This window comes from Emys orbicularis, chromosome 3, assembly GCF_028017835.1.
Source record: "Emys orbicularis isolate rEmyOrb1 chromosome 3, rEmyOrb1.hap1, whole genome shotgun sequence".
Lineage (NCBI taxonomy): Eukaryota > Metazoa > Chordata > Testudines > Emydidae > Emys > Emys orbicularis.
In genome coordinates, this window is record NC_088685.1 from 96,640,018 (window position 1) to 96,656,980 (window position 16,963).

The window sequence follows — 16,963 nt, forward strand, 5'->3', positions numbered from 1 at the left end:
AGGGCTGAGGATTGAGTTAGGTGGAAGGGTGCCTAAAGTGAGGTGTTGCAATGCTGAGGAACTAGATCTGGGAGGTTAGCCTGAGGAAGAAGTGCAAGATCAGGGTGAAAGACACCAGGGAAAGACACTAATCTTCACTAAGGACTAAATCCTATTTTAAGAAGCAGAGTATTCCTTTGTAATATAATGAATTCAAAGAGGAATGGCCTGTAGTGCAAGGAAAATTGGACTTTTACTTATTTTATTTAAATGGAGGCTCTTTGCCCTTAACATTTCTGTTTTCAGGACACTCAACCAAAAAGGAGTGAGTATAACTGGAGTATAAAACCAAAAGAAACAGCCAGATAAAGAAGAAAAACAAAATTCTTACACTGCAACCAGGACTTGATTCTACAAAGATATATGCATGTGTTTAATGTTATCAATGTCAGTAATCTGAATGGATTCAAAGAGATTGCATTTTCAGGATTGAGGCCTAACATAGGATTGTTGTTTTTTGTGTGTATTCCTATACTCAAAACAGTCAAAAGAAGCAGTGTTTGAGTTGTCAGAGTGCAAACATCATCTAAATATCTTAGGAGAAAACCATGTTCAAATTCCTCAAAACCAGCCCATTTGAATTTTACTCAACTTTCCAAATACATCAAAAATCACTTTTAGGCTGAGAACAAGCTAGAGTCATTCTCCACAAAGGGTCAATTCTTTCCCAAGCTGTTGTGTGTGTCTGAATTAAAGGATTTACAATTATAGGGTCACAGGGGCTGTTGTAATTTACCATAGCTGAACCCCTTTTTCCCATCCCATACACACTGCCAAGTATGTTCTCCTGGATTTCTCTTCTAAACTTTCCTGCAACAATGGCGTTTTTAATAACCCAAAGCCACCGACGAGTGGTGGTTTTTTAGTATCTCAAATGCATTTAGAAGAGGTATGGTTCCTGTAGGAACTAGACACTAATGAGTGTCAATATGAATCGAAATCAACAATAGCTGCTAATTCCACTGCAGTTTGGCTCTTTGCACACAAAAGGGTGGGAAGGAATAGATGGTTTGGGGGAAAGGGAGGGCAGGGGGCGTTTCTCAGCTGCCGGAATATAAATATTCAATTGCAATAGGCCTGCTAGTGGTCCAAGGAGGGGTAGGGAAGCCAGCAGGTGCCGGGTGGAACTGGGGGGAAGGGCTGGAGCGATCTGCTCTCCTCTGTGGGGTTTTTTGTCTTTATCCTGCGGACAGAAAGCAGGGGGAAGCGCTGTGCTGGGTAACAACAACGTGAGGGAGAGAGGGGCTGATCTGAGCTGGAGTCACCGGCGGCAGCCGCCTAGGGAGCCCTGATTGACGCAAACCTGCCAGCAGCCGCGCATTGAACACAAGGCAGAGCCACAGCAGCCGCACAAGAAGCCACCGGCTTGCTCCAGAACAACACAAAGGCGGCGGCGGCAGCGCGGAGCCAGCGCTCTCTGCAAGGAGCATCGCCCCCGCCCGGCCCCGGCCAGACACCAGCAGGGCTGCAGACAGCACGCGCCTCGGGGAATATGAGCCCGCTGCTTCCCCTGGGCATGTCCTGGGCTCCGGGCTTGGCTACTCTGCCTCTCCTCCCAGCTGCCTAGCTCCGGGCTTGCCACCGAGAGGAGCTGCTGTTGCTGATGGATGCCGGGAGGTGCCGCATTGCCTAGGTTTTTGTTTGCCCTGCGAGCTGTCTTTCCAGCCCTTTCTTCTTGCTGCTAAGTACTGTGCGTTTTGCAAAGCGATTGAATTCAGCTGTCCGGGAGAAGGAGGAGGATGGGCTGGAGACCAGTCCCTCCAAGGCGGAGTGCAGTGTGTGGGAAGACCTGGATGAGATAAAAAAAAAAAAAATAGAGGGGGGTGGGGGAAATACAACAACCAGCACCAGATCCTGCTGGTACCATCTGAGATCACTGTGCATGTACGTGGGGGAGAAGGAAAAAACCCACCCTAAGCCATAGGCAGTTTTGTTTTCTGGAGTCCTTATCTGTGCTCAAGAGGATCTTTAAATATATACCAGCAAAGGAACGACATGTAGCTTTTTCCCCCTTTTCTTTTTAAATCAAAGAAAAATGCCTCTTAACCATGGCAAACGTTGGTCTTAAATAAATGGTCCTTCTTTTGGAAAGCAACCTCTACCGGGAACTCTCAGTTTGAGGAGCCACATTTATTTATTTATTTATTCTTCTTTCTCTAGTGACTGCAGCATCAGGGGTGAGATCACTGTTTGCATGGGGGAGGGATAAAAACCTCATCCCAAATCCAAAGGTAGTCCTTCGTCCTGCTTTTTGGACTCTCTTTCTGTGATCATGTGGCTCTTAAAAAACCACTATAACTGCAGCTTTTTATTACCCCGATAAAATGCCTACTTAACCAAGGGGGCAAACTTGGGTCTTCTGGGGGAAAGAACCCTCCCCCCTCCCTGGAAACTCTGCTGGGGATCCACTTTAGTAATTATTATTACTAGCTGTTGCTGGGCTTCTTTCCATAGTGATTTGCAGCAATAGGGTGTTCGTTTGTGGCATGTTGTTATTGTTATACTGGCTTTTCTCTCTACAGTGACTGCAGCATCAGGCAATTGGGGTTCTGGGGGAAAGGTGATTTGGGGGGTAGAAGAGGGGTATCATAAGGGACAGGAGCAACAGGGTGCTGGGATAGGGGATATATTCTAAAGGAAGAGGAGCAGCAGGTCGTGGGGAGATTTGGGCAGGGGGTACATGCTCTAAGGGTGAGGAACAACTGCATCAGGCTTTTGGGGTTGTGTGGGGGTGCATCCTATAAGGTAGAGGAGCACAGTTAGCAGCGACAGAGGAGGGAGCAGCACTATGACTCATTTGCAGGCAGGTCTGTCCCCGGAGACGCTGGAGAAAGCCCGGCTGGAGCTGAATGAGAACCCGGATACCCTGCACCAGGACATCCAGGAGGTGCGGGACATGGTGATCACTCGGCCGGACATTGGCTTCCTCCGCACAGATGATGCCTTCATTCTGCGCTTCCTGAGAGCCAGGAAATTTCAGCACTTCGAGGCGTTCCGTCTGCTGGCCCAGTACTTTGAGTACCGGCAGCAGAACCTGGACATGTTCAAGAGCTTCAAGGCCACTGACCCCGGCATCAAGCAGGCGCTGAAGGACGGCTTCCCCGGCGGGCTGGCCAACCTTGACCACTATGGAAGGAAGATCCTGGTCCTGTTCGCTGCCAACTGGGACCAGAGCAGGTAAATACTGAGCCCAGACTCTAACACATGCCCCTTCCCACCTGGCTGAGACCCACTCACTCATTAACCCACCCACCCCCATTGGACTGCATGTCTTATGGTCCTAAATGCTCATGTTTCAGAGTTTCAGTCGGCCACCTGTCAGAATCAGGAAGGGACTCTTCCTCCCAGTGTATTCTGGGTTTTTTTGGGGTGGTGGTGGTGGTATCGTCTTCCTTGGAAGCATCAGGAGTAGCCACAGCTAGAGATGAGACTTTGGACAGGGTGGGCCAGGGCTGTGAGGTGGCACCAAGCATTCTCTCTCTCTCAGGTGCTTGGCTGACTGGTTCTTGCTCATGTGCTCAGGGTCTAACTGATCACCATATGTGGAATTTGGAAGGAATTTTCCCCCAGGGCAGATTGGTAGTGACATTGGCGGGCTTTCACCTTCTTCTGCAGTGTGTGGGTGCAGATCATTTGCCAAGATCATCTGGGTGTATCTTCCTTAATCATTTCCCTGCTATTGCAGGGGCTTGGGCACTGGTGCACCTAAGTCCCTCCTGTGGCACAGAACAGTCTGGTTTCCTTTGGGCTATAAAACTTTTGGTCTGATTTTCAGTAGTTGAATTTAGTATGTAGGTGCTGGGTGTTGTTGGTGGCCTGTGATATATAGAGAAGGCAGAGATGATCTGGTGGTCCCTTCTGGCCTTAAACTCAATGACTATGATTGAACCCTCCCCCCCACCATTGATGAAATCCAGTAGGTTACAGGATGATGGGCAGGACAATAGGACACAGCCTGCTTTACACACAGCAGGACTGGACTGCCAGTTTTATTTTGCCCTTCTTGGGAAAGCTCTGTCCACTGCCCTGTATATTCAGGGTGGGGGATAGAGACTCCTTTTCCCCTTATTGATGGATTGAGCAAAGGGCATACTCCTTGATTTACATTTCTCTGCCTCTTCCCCAGCTGAAATAATGATGCATTTAAAAGAGGCAAAACAGATAATTTGTCCAACTGGCCTGACAAATATTTATTACATCTTGTCTCAGCTCCTTTTGCTTAAGCACACAATACATCTCAAGCAATGAAAGAGAGGGCAGCTTGGTAGTGCTCATTTGCATCTCAGTAATACCCACAATGCGCTTCCAACTCAGGGCTAATTCCCATTTCTAAAGAGGAACTGAAAAGTCTGGGTGCACATGAAGTTCAGGCTCTGAGTACTTTTCCTCAGCCAGAGAAGGCAAGATAAGTTACTGAACCATCTAATTATGCATGTGTCAGATTGATGTTAAACACCTCTTCCCCTCACCTCTCCTACTCTGCATCACAGGTGACAGTCTCCTTGGTGAAATTATCAGTGAGGCAGGAGGGGTCTTTATACACGTTTTTTTTGCAGCAAGATTTCAAAACTGAATGACGCTACAAGGGCCCTAAAGCTGATTGTGGTCCGTTCTGGAGTGAAGATGGCTTAGTGAGCTCATACAAGTGCTGTGTATTATTATCAAGGCCTGGTATGTGAGCAACAGGAAACGTGTTCTGTGGGGAAAACATTGGTTTAAAAATGCATCACTGGGGATGCTGTACATAATTTCCTTCTGTTATGCGGGGGGAGGGGGGAACCACCTATAGCCTTCAAATTACAGGCAGTTTAAACATTCTTTAACTTTCAATACAGATCTATTCATGGATCCATTAGGTGTGAACTATTTACGGCCCACTCCTGCAAACTATACTCATGTGAGTAATCTTATTAAAATCACTAAGGTTACCCAAGAGAGGAAGGGTTGTGTGCAAGGGTTGCAGGATTAGGCACTGCCACAAAAATAATAATAATAATTACATCATTATAGCTCCTTACCCTGTAAAGACAAACTCAAGCCTTTTCTTAAATAAATAAGCTGGTAATGTCCTAAAAGAGAGATCAAAATGACAGGAATAACTGCAAGGATGTGACAAGTTAGGCATCGTGTTAAAATTGTACTTCTGCTATGATGAAATTCTCTCACAAATCCAGTCTGGCCTGTCTCAAGTATGATCAATTTTCTTCTTCGTAATTGCACTATGGTAAAATAAGTCTTATGTGGAAATATGCAGAGCACTAGTTCTTAGTCAAAGTACAAAAAATAGCACTTGTTAATCACTTGTTTTTAATGTGGCAAGAGTGGGTTCATTCACCTGTATTAATAGTGAGATGTTCTTATTTGATTTAAATTACATGAGATCAGCTGGGAGAATATTAAAAAGACAAAACATAATTACAATGTTATGGAAGTTTAACTGAACACATTATTTATATTACAGTCGTAGTGTGACTGAGGTACCCCAAATAGCTAGGTACCCCAACTGAGATGGGAATCCCACTTTCCTTGCCCCAAAGAGAGAGTTATTTGTCCACAGGGACAAGACAGGCAAAGGGAGGAGAACAAAGGTACAGAAAGGGGAATTGACTTGCTGAAGATCACACAGCAGGTCAGTGGCAGATCTGGGAATAAAACGTAGATCTCCTGACTCCCAGGTGAGTACCCCATCCAAGGGACCACACTGCCTCCCCACGAATGCAGCTGACCTGATATTCAGTTAATGCCTGATACTGAGGGGTGCTGTGCACCCGTCTCTTATATTGATTAAGCCCTTACTGCTTTAGCAGTACACAAACCAATGTGCTTTTTACTTATAACAAAACTCTTCAAAAGCTTCTGTTCTATCAATGAATTCCCTGCATACTTTCTTGACTAAGTTAACAGTGCGCTGCAAGCCAATAAATATAATTAATCATAGGTGTACAATTTATTATAGCCAACATATTAACAATTCCAACTAAAAAGTGACAATTGTTTTTTTTAAATGAATAACAGCTACAGAACAGATGATTTATATAGCATCAACAGTCTATCATTTATATAGTTCTAATTACCATCAGACCTATCAAAGGACTTAGGAAAAGGATGAAACAAAAAATTCCTATGAAAAAACAAACCCATGTGCCAACCAAGACATTACATTCACTAAATTAAAGCAGGGCCTGAAAACTGTACCAGATGCCCTACAGTCTGAAAGTCTAAACCAGAAGCTTATAAAAGATGGGGGAGGTTCTAATGCAAGGGCTAAGGGGAATGTTTCAGTGAGCAGTCCAACACCTCTCTCAGCAGATGGGTAGGGAAAAAATGATGGGGGTCCTACCAGGGGCTGTGACTGGATCGTACATGGGGGCTCAATCTTTCATATTAACTTCTGATTTGGAGGTATATGATTACATTTGGATAGTAGGTGTATAATTTATCTTTCTTATGCCTCCAGCTGGTTGCTGGAAGGGAGATTCTCTTCTCTTCTGCTCCCCCCCCCCACCCCCCCGGCGCATAGTCTTTTGACATTTGGGGGCAAGGATCTCTATTACCTTACCCCTTCTAATCAATTTTCTGGCTATTGCAATGGATGAGGGCTTATTTATTTATTTATTTTTATTTTTATTTTTTGGATCCTCATCCTGCACTACCATTTGGGTTTTTTTGGGGGATATCTTCCCAGATAACTATCACTAATGTTTGCTTCAACTACCACTCAGAGCTTTCCCAAGAAGGGCAGAATAAAATTGGCAGGGTTCCTGTCAGTTTCACAGCTGTCTGCAGGGTTCTGAATATCAGCAGTGAAATTGACCAGATTTGTTAATTTTACTCTGCTGTTGAATGGGGAATCTATAAGCAGAGTCAAAGGCACTGGAGCTGTCTGTTGCAGACTTAGGAACAAGACACTGCACTGTTTCACATTCAAAAGGTTGTTTTCAAAACCATACGTGTTAGAAACTTTTTTTAAATGACAGGTTAAATTCTGCAAACACTAATCGCTCATCCCACTTTGCAACTCCCTAGTCACCACAGATGAGTTGGCAAGTGGATTTTTCAAGCCATGAATTGAACCAAATGACAAAAGATGCAAATAAATAGTAATGCTACTTGGATATTAACGTCACTCTGTGTGAAATAATATTCTTTCAAATATGAATTATAATTAATGAAAACACTATAATAGAAGTTTGTTACTTCAGTTATTAATGGCAAATCCAGAAGATCAAAACTGTAAAATCTTTGGGGCAAATGCTATACTTTCCTATGTTCTGTACAACATCTAACACAGTAGGCTTTTTTATCCTGATTGAGGCTTCTGGGTGCTAACACAATAGACATAAACCAAAAGATTTTTTATCTTTAGCTGATTTTTATGAGCTCTCCTCTTTTCTTAGTACCCACACCTGTACCTGGATTGTCAAGAGTCAAGGGGATCTGAGGCATCTCTTGTAGTTGAGTTGTCATGCCAAAACCTTCTAAAAATGTTAACCAAGAATGGTAGATTAGATTCTGGATGATAGAGACTGCCAGAATGAAGTGATTTTTTTTTTTTTTTTTTTTGAGCAGTGACTGTACTACAGCTTCTTTAATAGAAGCCTTCACCAGCCAGGATGGACATGGTTTGAAAAGGTTGTGGTATGATATATTCCCAACACATCTAGTGCCTTAGGAAGCTACACTGACCTAAACTCAAGCGGAGACCCAGATTCCACTTTGCGTCCACAGAAGCAGACTGAATCCACACAAAATTTCCTCATAATGGTAGGGACTCATGTCAGCCAGAGAGCTAATATGACCTCTCAGAGGAACCAGACTGTCTGCTATTCAAAACAAATGGGAACTAGCTGATGCAAGATTTAACAGATGCTATGGTAAAGGCAAAGAAACTCTACTTTGCTTCCCACATAACCGTGGCATGAGATGTTAAAAACAACTGCCATAGGTGATTTGATTTGACGTGAGATTTCTGCCACCAGTGAGCTAGCGGTCTTCTCTCTAGCCTCAATTGTTGTGTGAGGATGAAGCCAGGGCACAGGTTGTTTGCTCCTCTTCCTCCTCCTCTCCACCCCACGTCCCCACCCCTGGCTGCTTGCAAAAAAAATGCCACATGCACCTAATTCTAAGCAAGGATTCACAGCTGAGCATCCCAAGTTAAGAGAGCCGCTTCCTTCCAGCCTGAATTTAGGTGCTGAATTCTGTGAGGGGGGGTGGGGCTTAGGACACACCCCTTTCCTCAGCATCTCCCATTGGCTAGTTTAGGCAAGGAGCTGCCTAGCTTGCTGGCTTTTTTGAATCACATTCTTAGGCACCTGTCTCTCCCCATTCATTGTATAGTAAGCCTGGGTGCCTAACTCAGGCCTTGTGTATCCCACTGATTTCCTAGGTGCCTAAAAATTGGACATTGTGATGCTTTTCGTGAATCTAGCCCACAGTATTCATTCAGTATTTCCAGCTTTGTTACTGATATGTTTTTCTAGGCTAAAAATATTATATAAACAGCTGTATAAATCATGGTTGTATAAATAGGAGGCATTAAATACAGTTAATAGTAAATTCTAGATTATATAAAAGAATTAGTTACACACGACTAGCTACAATATGTCATGTGAGAGGCTATATGAAAAAGTGTGACTGAAGTCAGCCACTAATAAAACAGGATTTATTTCTCCAGTAGTGGGGTGCAGGTCAGCTCTAGGTTACTGTAAAGCCATACATTATAGCAAATCAGACACAATGCACTTCGCTTGCCTGAAACCACTGTAGCAATTGTTTGAAAACTGGGGTCAGAGGAAAATAAAGCACTCAGTGTCCCCTCAATAAACAAACATCCTAAAAGCTCAAAGGCCTGGAGGTCAAAATGACACAAACTGCTGGAGTCTTTGGGTCTTGCTGTGAAGAATGGGCACATGCTACTTAGCATACACACTGAGCTGGCCAATGGCTGTAACTTATGCAGATAGATGGAATAAAATGATGGCTTCTTTCTTTCACGCTGTACAATGGCAGTAGTTAAAAACCAGCAACTGCAACAAATCTCATCCAGGAGCAGCGCCAGGGTTTTTGCTGCCCTAGGCGGTAGCACTCCTTCTCAGAGCATTCGGCGGCGGGGGTCCTTCCGCTCCGTGTCTTCGGGGCACTTCGGCGGCGGGTCCCGGAGCGAGTGAAGGACCCGCCGCTGAAGCGCCCCGAAGATGCGGAAGGACCCCCGTCGCCGAATTGCCGCCGAGGACGGCAAAATGCCTCCCCCAAATCCTGCTGCCCTAGGCGACCGCCTAGGGTCGCCTAGTGGAAGCGCTGGCCCTGATCTCATCTCATTCTGGCTATATGTTGTGCTAGTGCTTGCAGTTAATGCTACTTTTCATTTTTGCTTTGTGACATTTCTCTGCACATGGATCTCAGCAGTACAACCCAGGGGGTAGGATGGGCACCTAGTGAGGCTTTTATAAATCCAAGGAAATCAAAGAAATTTTATATAAAAAAATTGTAAAATTGGGTGTCTGCAGAACACTAAAATATAAGCCAAGACTCAAAATTCCCATTAGTTAGCTTCCCTTTTGCATCTCTTTATATAACACTTTTGATGTCAAATTTTTATATAAATAGAGCTTAATCAATTTAGACTAGTGCACCTGTTTTTGAACAATGCTTGACCAGTGTGGCACCAAAGTCAGGTTTTTTTTCATAGGATCTGGCTAGGAGGAAGCATTGATTGGGGCAATGACAAGAAAAGGAGAGAGTAGGCAAGCAATAGGGAGGGAAGGGAGAAAGAAGAAGAGAGAATCAAGAAAGAAAAGGAGAGGTCAGGAAAAAGACAACAACTAATAAGGGGAAAACATAAAACAGGAACGGGGTGGGGCTGTAAGGAATGAACGTGTGTGTGTATTTATCAATCAATCTGCAATGGAAAGAGGAGACTGAAGAAAGATTGGAATAAGGAGAGAGGATAAAAAGATGGTAAATTAAATTAGAGAGAAAGAAGGTCAAAAGAAATGTAATCCCATGATTTGACTAACAACAACAAAATAGTTATCCAGCTCTACCTTCTGTTACATTTCCTAGTAAGTCCCTGGAAAATGTTCCACAACACTAGGAAATATGTAAAGACAGAATGTTGTTGCGTGGGACTTGGATTAGTTTGTTGGCTACTGGGTATGTAGCCCGGTATCCATTTTTTTTTAAAAAAATTGCATTTCTCAGTGGCAAGTAATTTTCTACCAACCATACTCAAGTTCAGATGAGAATGGAGCACGTGTTATGGTTCATTGTATAGCAGGACAAGACTGTCACAAGCCTGTGAAGGGACTTCAGTTTCTATAGGTCTCACATATTGTGCAGAGTGGACTAGAGATGAGTCTTTATGCAAATAACTCTGCGCTATGTATCAACTGTAATATAGCTCCATTATTCGTATTTCATTTTATAGAGCTTTTCTGCTTTGACTTTAATACACAACTTGCAATTTGCAACACCTAAGATTTCCTCTATCATGTTGGGTTTAGATTTCTGGGTAGCCTCAGCATTTGCTCAAAGTAAAAGCTGCATTAAATGGCTTATAATCAGTGCTTAATTTGTAATAAAAGAGGTGCCGGGGCTCAAGCTGGGTGGCCAGAGAGCGGTGGCCACTGGCTGGGCACCCAGCTCTGTAGGCAATACCACCGCCAGCAGCAGCACAGAAGTATGGCATGGTATGGTGTATTGCCACCCTTACTTCTGCACTGCTGCTGGCAGGGGTGCTGCCTTCAGAGCTGGGTGGCTAGAGAGTGGCAGCTGCTGGCTGGTATGCCAGGGGTGCTGGGACTATGAACTGCCAAGCCTAGAGGTACCAGGGCTCAGCCGAATTAAGCACTGCCTATAATGTATTTTTCTTTCTTTTGTGGTTTTCAGCAATGTAGCTCACTTAAGTAATATAGCAAAATCAAGAAAGAAAGCCCAGTATAGATAATCAAAATGCCAGCGTAAGATAGCTTATCTTCTATTTTCACGCAATTTCCTTTCAAGGGTGGTTTTTTTGTTGTTTTTAACATGGACAGGTCCCTGAATGGTTCTAACTTGATTTATTTTATTTCATGGATAAATTGGGTGTCTTCTTCTGATAGCAAATGAAAGCATTTTCTGGTAGTTTAATCATTATTCTTTTTGTCTTCTTCATTGGAGGGAGAAATCCTTGCCTTTTTCAGCTGAGAACCATGAAATTATAAGTTTATTATAGGCCAAATTCTGAGACCCATACCCACCTTGAGTACCTCCTTAATGGGACTTTTTATGGAATAAGGTACTATAGAATGTGAGTAAGGGTTTCAGAATCTAGCCCTATAAAATCACAGCTCCTTCAACACTATGGGTGAAATCCTGGCTCCATTAAAGTCAATGGGAATTTTGTCATTGACTTCAGCGGGGTCAGGATTTCACTCTTTATGTTATGATAGCTTAAGGGTCTGATCCAGCAAACAATATATATGTGGCATTCTGGATCCCCGACAGGCTCGCTTTGTAACGGACTAATGTGTTCAGAAGAAATGTTGTCTGTCCCCTCGAATGAAAACAAAAAATCTCCGCAAACCCAGCTCAGCCCACTGGGGACTTGGGCAGCATCTTGGCGTTTAATGTAAATGAGCTCCCCACATTCAGGTGGGATTCTGTAAACCAAAGGAGTGCCTACCATTTTAAGGATGGCATAATCCCAATACATGGCCCCAATGGAAGAGAGAGAGGCCCTAGCCATCTTTAAATACCTTATGTACTACAGCTAGTCAGATAACGTTTTTGGTGAACATTTTTATGGACTATTTTCTCTTTCATCAAAATTTTGACTTTTCTGATAATCTCTAATACAAGTTAGTGTGCCTGTGGAAGAGTATGCTTGTGTCTCTTCCATTCCCCACCACTGGAAAGGAGTGCAGGGCACTCTGTCAAAGTGATGGAGCTCACATGCTCCCAAACAAGAGAGCTGCAGCTGCTTCTACAGTAGAAAAAAAGTGGGGGTGCTTTTAGTGCTCGTGTTAGCAACAGTGCAATATAGACTGTACTGGGTGTTTTCAAGACCACTTTGATTTGGGTGTCCTGCACTCCTTTCCAGTGGTGGGGTTAGGAGAGGACTACATAGGAGGATGCATGGTGGGGTTAGGAGAGGACTACATAGGAGGATGCATGATGTCTCAGATTAACATATACATATATTTATCTATCTGTCTGTCTATCTGACACACAGGATTTGATGACATGGTGGTAAAAACTTGGTGCTTGGTCTACTCTGGTTTATACTGGAGCTGAAGAATGCTCACAGAGTTTCCTGTCCACACACCTTACGTGGGAGAGACCTCTTTGAGCTGATGAGTCTTTTTCCCTCCAGTTGAGCTTTGGGATAGAGCTGACAGCTCAGGTTCCTTTTTTATTTTTAAATGTTTCCTCTTTGACTGAATGTCATATATGAAGTTAGGCTGGATGGAGTCTATCACACTGCTTCTGGAAAGTGGCCAGTTATGGGTGGCTGTGGAATGCTGAAAGCAGTCCTGCAAAGGGATCTGCTGTAGTCAGCTCCTATGGTCATGTAGAGCCCCACTGACTCCAATAGGACACATAGGGGTGTAAGAGTTCGTGTACAGCTGGTTGAAATGGCTTTGACCATTTTGCATCAAAAATGGAGTTTCAAAGACTGACTTTTTTTTCCATGGAAAATTTCACTTTATGGAAACTTTAAATCAAAAATAAAGAAAATTTTTGACAAAAATTGAAAAAATTCATCCTTTTGCAATCTTTCATTTGTAAATTAAAAGGCAATTCCACCTTTCCCCTTTTTAAAGTTTCCATTGTAAGTAAAGAAGGAGAAAGTAACAAAGTGAGAGAGAGAGAGAGAGAAATTGGGTTTTTCCCCAAGTTTCTCTTACTACCATGCCCGCTTTTTACCAGCAGGGGAAAAAGGGGAAAAGTTTTAACATATAATAGAGAGTGGGATTTATCTTGACAAATCAATGGGAAAGATTTCAAAATGAAATTTTTTAAAATAAAAAAAAATCATGAAAATAATGGAATGAAATGAAAAATGTTTAATTTCTTTCAATTTTTTTCATGAAACATGCTTCCCATTTCCCCCAGTTTGTTTTTTGGTTTGCTAGCAGATCTCTTTGCAGACCTGGGGCCTTTACCAGTAGTGTTCAGCTGGCAGAATAATTACAAAGGAAGAACCTTTTAGCAACCTACTCTGGAAAGTCCACAGTTTTTATAGGCCATACTAGGCTATGGCCAAATTTAGGTAGTGAGACCAGCATGGAATTATAATTTCTATTACATGTTTATTTATATAAATAAAAATATAAATGTTATATTTATATATATAAATTTATATTATATATAAATGTGTAAAATACATCATTATGTACTATTTCTATTTTTAGATGCAGCATGCACACATTATGCAATCTCTCTGTACTAAAATTTAATGTGGAACGTAGCAGATGAAAATGATCATCAGATTCTAAATTGAGTATTGAAACTGCCTTGCTAGGGGGTAAAAAGTACTCAGAAGGCGATTAATTAAATCTTAGTAGGCTGACATTGCCTTTAACCAGAGAAGTTCCAAGCAGTGGTGTGTTTCTTTTTTTGTTTTCATGAAGAGACTCTTTTGTTGTGCTTTGAAAATTCTACAGTGTACTGTATGGATCTGAGAGTAAACAATAACGAGAGAGAGAGAGAGGTGTTGAAATTCCCTTTTGTTAGCAGTTGAAGACTGGGGAGTTGTAATCTCTATCTTTGGAAAGTTATGCCAGGGAAAATTGGGTGCATATTTCTAGTGTTGGACTGTAATAGTCGTCCATGCAACTATGATCTTAAAACAATAGAAGTTGCACAGATCTTACAGTATATACATTTGATAAATGGGAAAATAATTAGGCAGCTCAGAAGGTTCACTTTCTATGGGAAAATTTACATTTGCTTTGGCAGTTTATATTTTTGCTGCTTATATTTGACAGCTAATTTTATCCGAGGATACCTATATGGCAAATATAAAATCAAAATCCATCCTTTGGTTTACATGTTTGATAAATAACATGAAAGGAAATGGTTAGAAGTTTTCTAACTCATGTTTTTGCATGCCCTCATCATTCCCTTCTGGTTAGCCTAACCCAGTTCACCCTCTATTATTGACAGGTACACACTGGTGGATATTTTGCGTGCCATACTTCTTTCTTTAGAAGCCATGATTGAAGATCCTGAACTTCAAGTGAATGGATTTGTTTTGATTATAGACTGGAGCAACTTCACCTTCAAGCAGGCCTCCAAACTCACACCAAGCATGCTGAGATTAGCCATAGAGGGCCTTCAGGTAAGGTTCCCTTTTTCACTCCTTACTCTATTTCCTTGGCTCCAGGTTGAAAACCTGCATATTCAAAGCAAACAGAAAAGGCACATTTGTTTAAAATAGGGACATTTTCACCTTTTGAGATAATTGGGTTGCCTCATCATTTGGGACAGGGCTAATGAACTATGGGCCTGCCCTGGCTCCCACAACAGGAGTTTTGTCATTGACTTCAATGGCAGTAGAATCACGCCCTAGTACTTGATCCTGCAAGGTGCAGGGCGCTTTGGTTTCACATCTGACTTCACTGGGACTGTGCCCCGGCTTAAAGTTAAGTAGGTGCTTAAGTATTTTCTGAATCAGGATCCAAAGTGCTCGGCATGTTGGAGGATTGAGACCCTATATATTTACTGTAATTTACAGCTGCTATAGTTGCTGATAATTTTAGAGCATTCTACCCAGAGACGTTGTGAAGGACACTACACAACTGCCAGTTGTTTTCTGTGGTCTTTAATGATTGTTAAAATGAAAAACTGTAATCTGTGAAATAATTGCTCACTTGAACGCAAGCAGTAATCGTTATGGAAAAATACCTATGACTCACCCCTGTGGCAGTGTGCTTTGCTTTTATAAGGCCATATATTCCTTCTTTGTTTTCCCCCCGATTTTAATTATTTAAACATTTTCATTACTTGTATAAAACAAAAGAACAACCTTAGCTTTGCATTTTACTCACTTGGATATTGCTAGCTTTGCAGGAATTGTGTAGTGCTGGGTCAAGTTTTGATATAATTCTTGAAGTGCCTTAACCGGTGCTCAGTCTACTACCACATAAGCGAATGGTTAGAACTAACACTGTGATCCTGATTCTCCCCTCACTTACTCTGGTGGAGCTCCATGGACTTGACTGGAATTACTCTGGATTTGCATCAGTATAAGTGAGAGGACAAGCAAGCCCCATATGTGAAACAGTGAGCTAAAATAAACAGTCTGTGTGTAAGCTGGGCTGCGAGGACAAAGAGCAAAGATGCAGGTTGGGTTGTTATGCTTTGAACAGAAATGGCATAAAGTGACCCTGTGGCACAAGGTATATGAGAGACTAAGAGCACTGTGTGTGTTTTATTTGTGTGGGGTTTTTTCTCTTGTTTTTGGAAAGTTTGGATTTAGTGTGTGATTTTTATTTTGCAATATCAATCAGCATTTGACTAAGGGCAGGTCTACACTTAAAACGCTGCAGCTGCAGTGCTTCAGTGAAGACACTACTATGTCGACGGGAGAACTTCTCCTGTCAGCGTCGTTAATTCACCTCCATGAGAGGTGGTAGCTGTGTTGACAGAAGTCCTCTGGTCAATAGCGCTGTCTATACTGGGGGCTTAGATCAGTATAACAACATTGCTCAGGGGTGTGGATTTTTCACACCCCTGAGCAACGTAGTTATATCGATTAAGTTGATAGTGTAGACCTGGCCACACTCTCGCCACTTAATTTTTGTGTGTATAATATAGAAATATGTCAAGCACTCAAAAGTTAGGAAGTGCCAGATTGAAGATTGCCCATGCCACCTTAATTCAGTCCCCTTGTGCATATGCATTATGAGACAGTCTTTCATTACATGATCATATACTGGTTTTGCACAGGTCCACTGCCTTATTCCTTAAACAGGTGGATGTCGCTCTCTGAATGAGTGGTTATTCAATATTCTGTTTTCTTCTCATTCACTGTGAGGCCCCATGACTTCATAGAATCGTAGACTTTAAGGTCAGAAGGGACCATTATGATCATCTAGTCCAGTGGTTCCCAAACTGGGGTTCGTGAACCCCTGGGGGTTCATAAAATGTTACAGGGGGTTCTTGGGAAAAAATTCCCTAATGGTGGACAGAGCTGTCCTTAGGGATCCCTGGCAGCACGGGGCCAGCAGCCTGGAGCCCCTGAACTTCCAAGAGCTAAGAAGATCAAAGCAAGGCCTATCTATCACACTGAGGAGATTTAAACTTCAAGACTCCTTATAAGAAATGGAAAGGGAGGTGGATTTTTTTTTTGCTCTTTTTAAAATTAAATAGGCAGCTAGTATTGTTTTTAAAATTATTATGAAGAACAAGTTTAAGCTTTGTTGTAACGTGCGTTGTTTGCCTGGACTGCTCAAGACCTGAATGCTTGTGTAGGAGGAACTCTTTGAGTTGGCTTCTTAAATACCTTCATGCTGTTTTACATCTGATACTCCTTGATGAAACATAGGAGCCTTGTCTTATAACAGGCTTATTCAAAGTGATACAAGCTACAAAAGTGAGATCTTGGAAGAGTGTTGCCGTTTTCATAATGTAATAAAAATATTGTAATGATAAATAATAATTAATAATAGTGTATAATAAGCATGTCAAAAACAAATTTTATATTTCCAAGATCACTGCTTTTATAATTTATACTCAGGTAAAGGAGAAAATCCCTGGAAATATTCATTTTTAGGAGGGGGTTCATGAGAATTGACATTTTAGTGAAAGGGGTTCACAGATTGTTAAAGTTTGGGAACCACTGATCTAGTCTGACCTCCTGCACAACGCAGGCCACAGAATCTCACCCACCCACTCCTGTATCAAAGCCCTAACCTATGTCTGAGCTATTGAAGTCCTC

General features: G+C 42.4%; 1 protein-coding gene across 1 annotated transcript in view; it reads left to right on the forward strand.

Annotated features, from left to right (window-relative positions):
• Positions 1-2,827: 2,827 nt before the first annotated feature.
• CLVS2 (clavesin 2) overlaps positions 2,828-16,963 on the forward strand; it is a 55,429-nt gene continuing 41,293 nt past the window's right edge. The window contains exons 1-2 of the mRNA XM_065402133.1: positions 2,828-3,216; positions 14,188-14,362. Coding sequence (XP_065258205.1) covers positions 2,828-3,216; positions 14,188-14,362 — 564 coding nt within the window. The remainder of the gene's footprint in view (positions 3,217-14,187; positions 14,363-16,963) is intronic.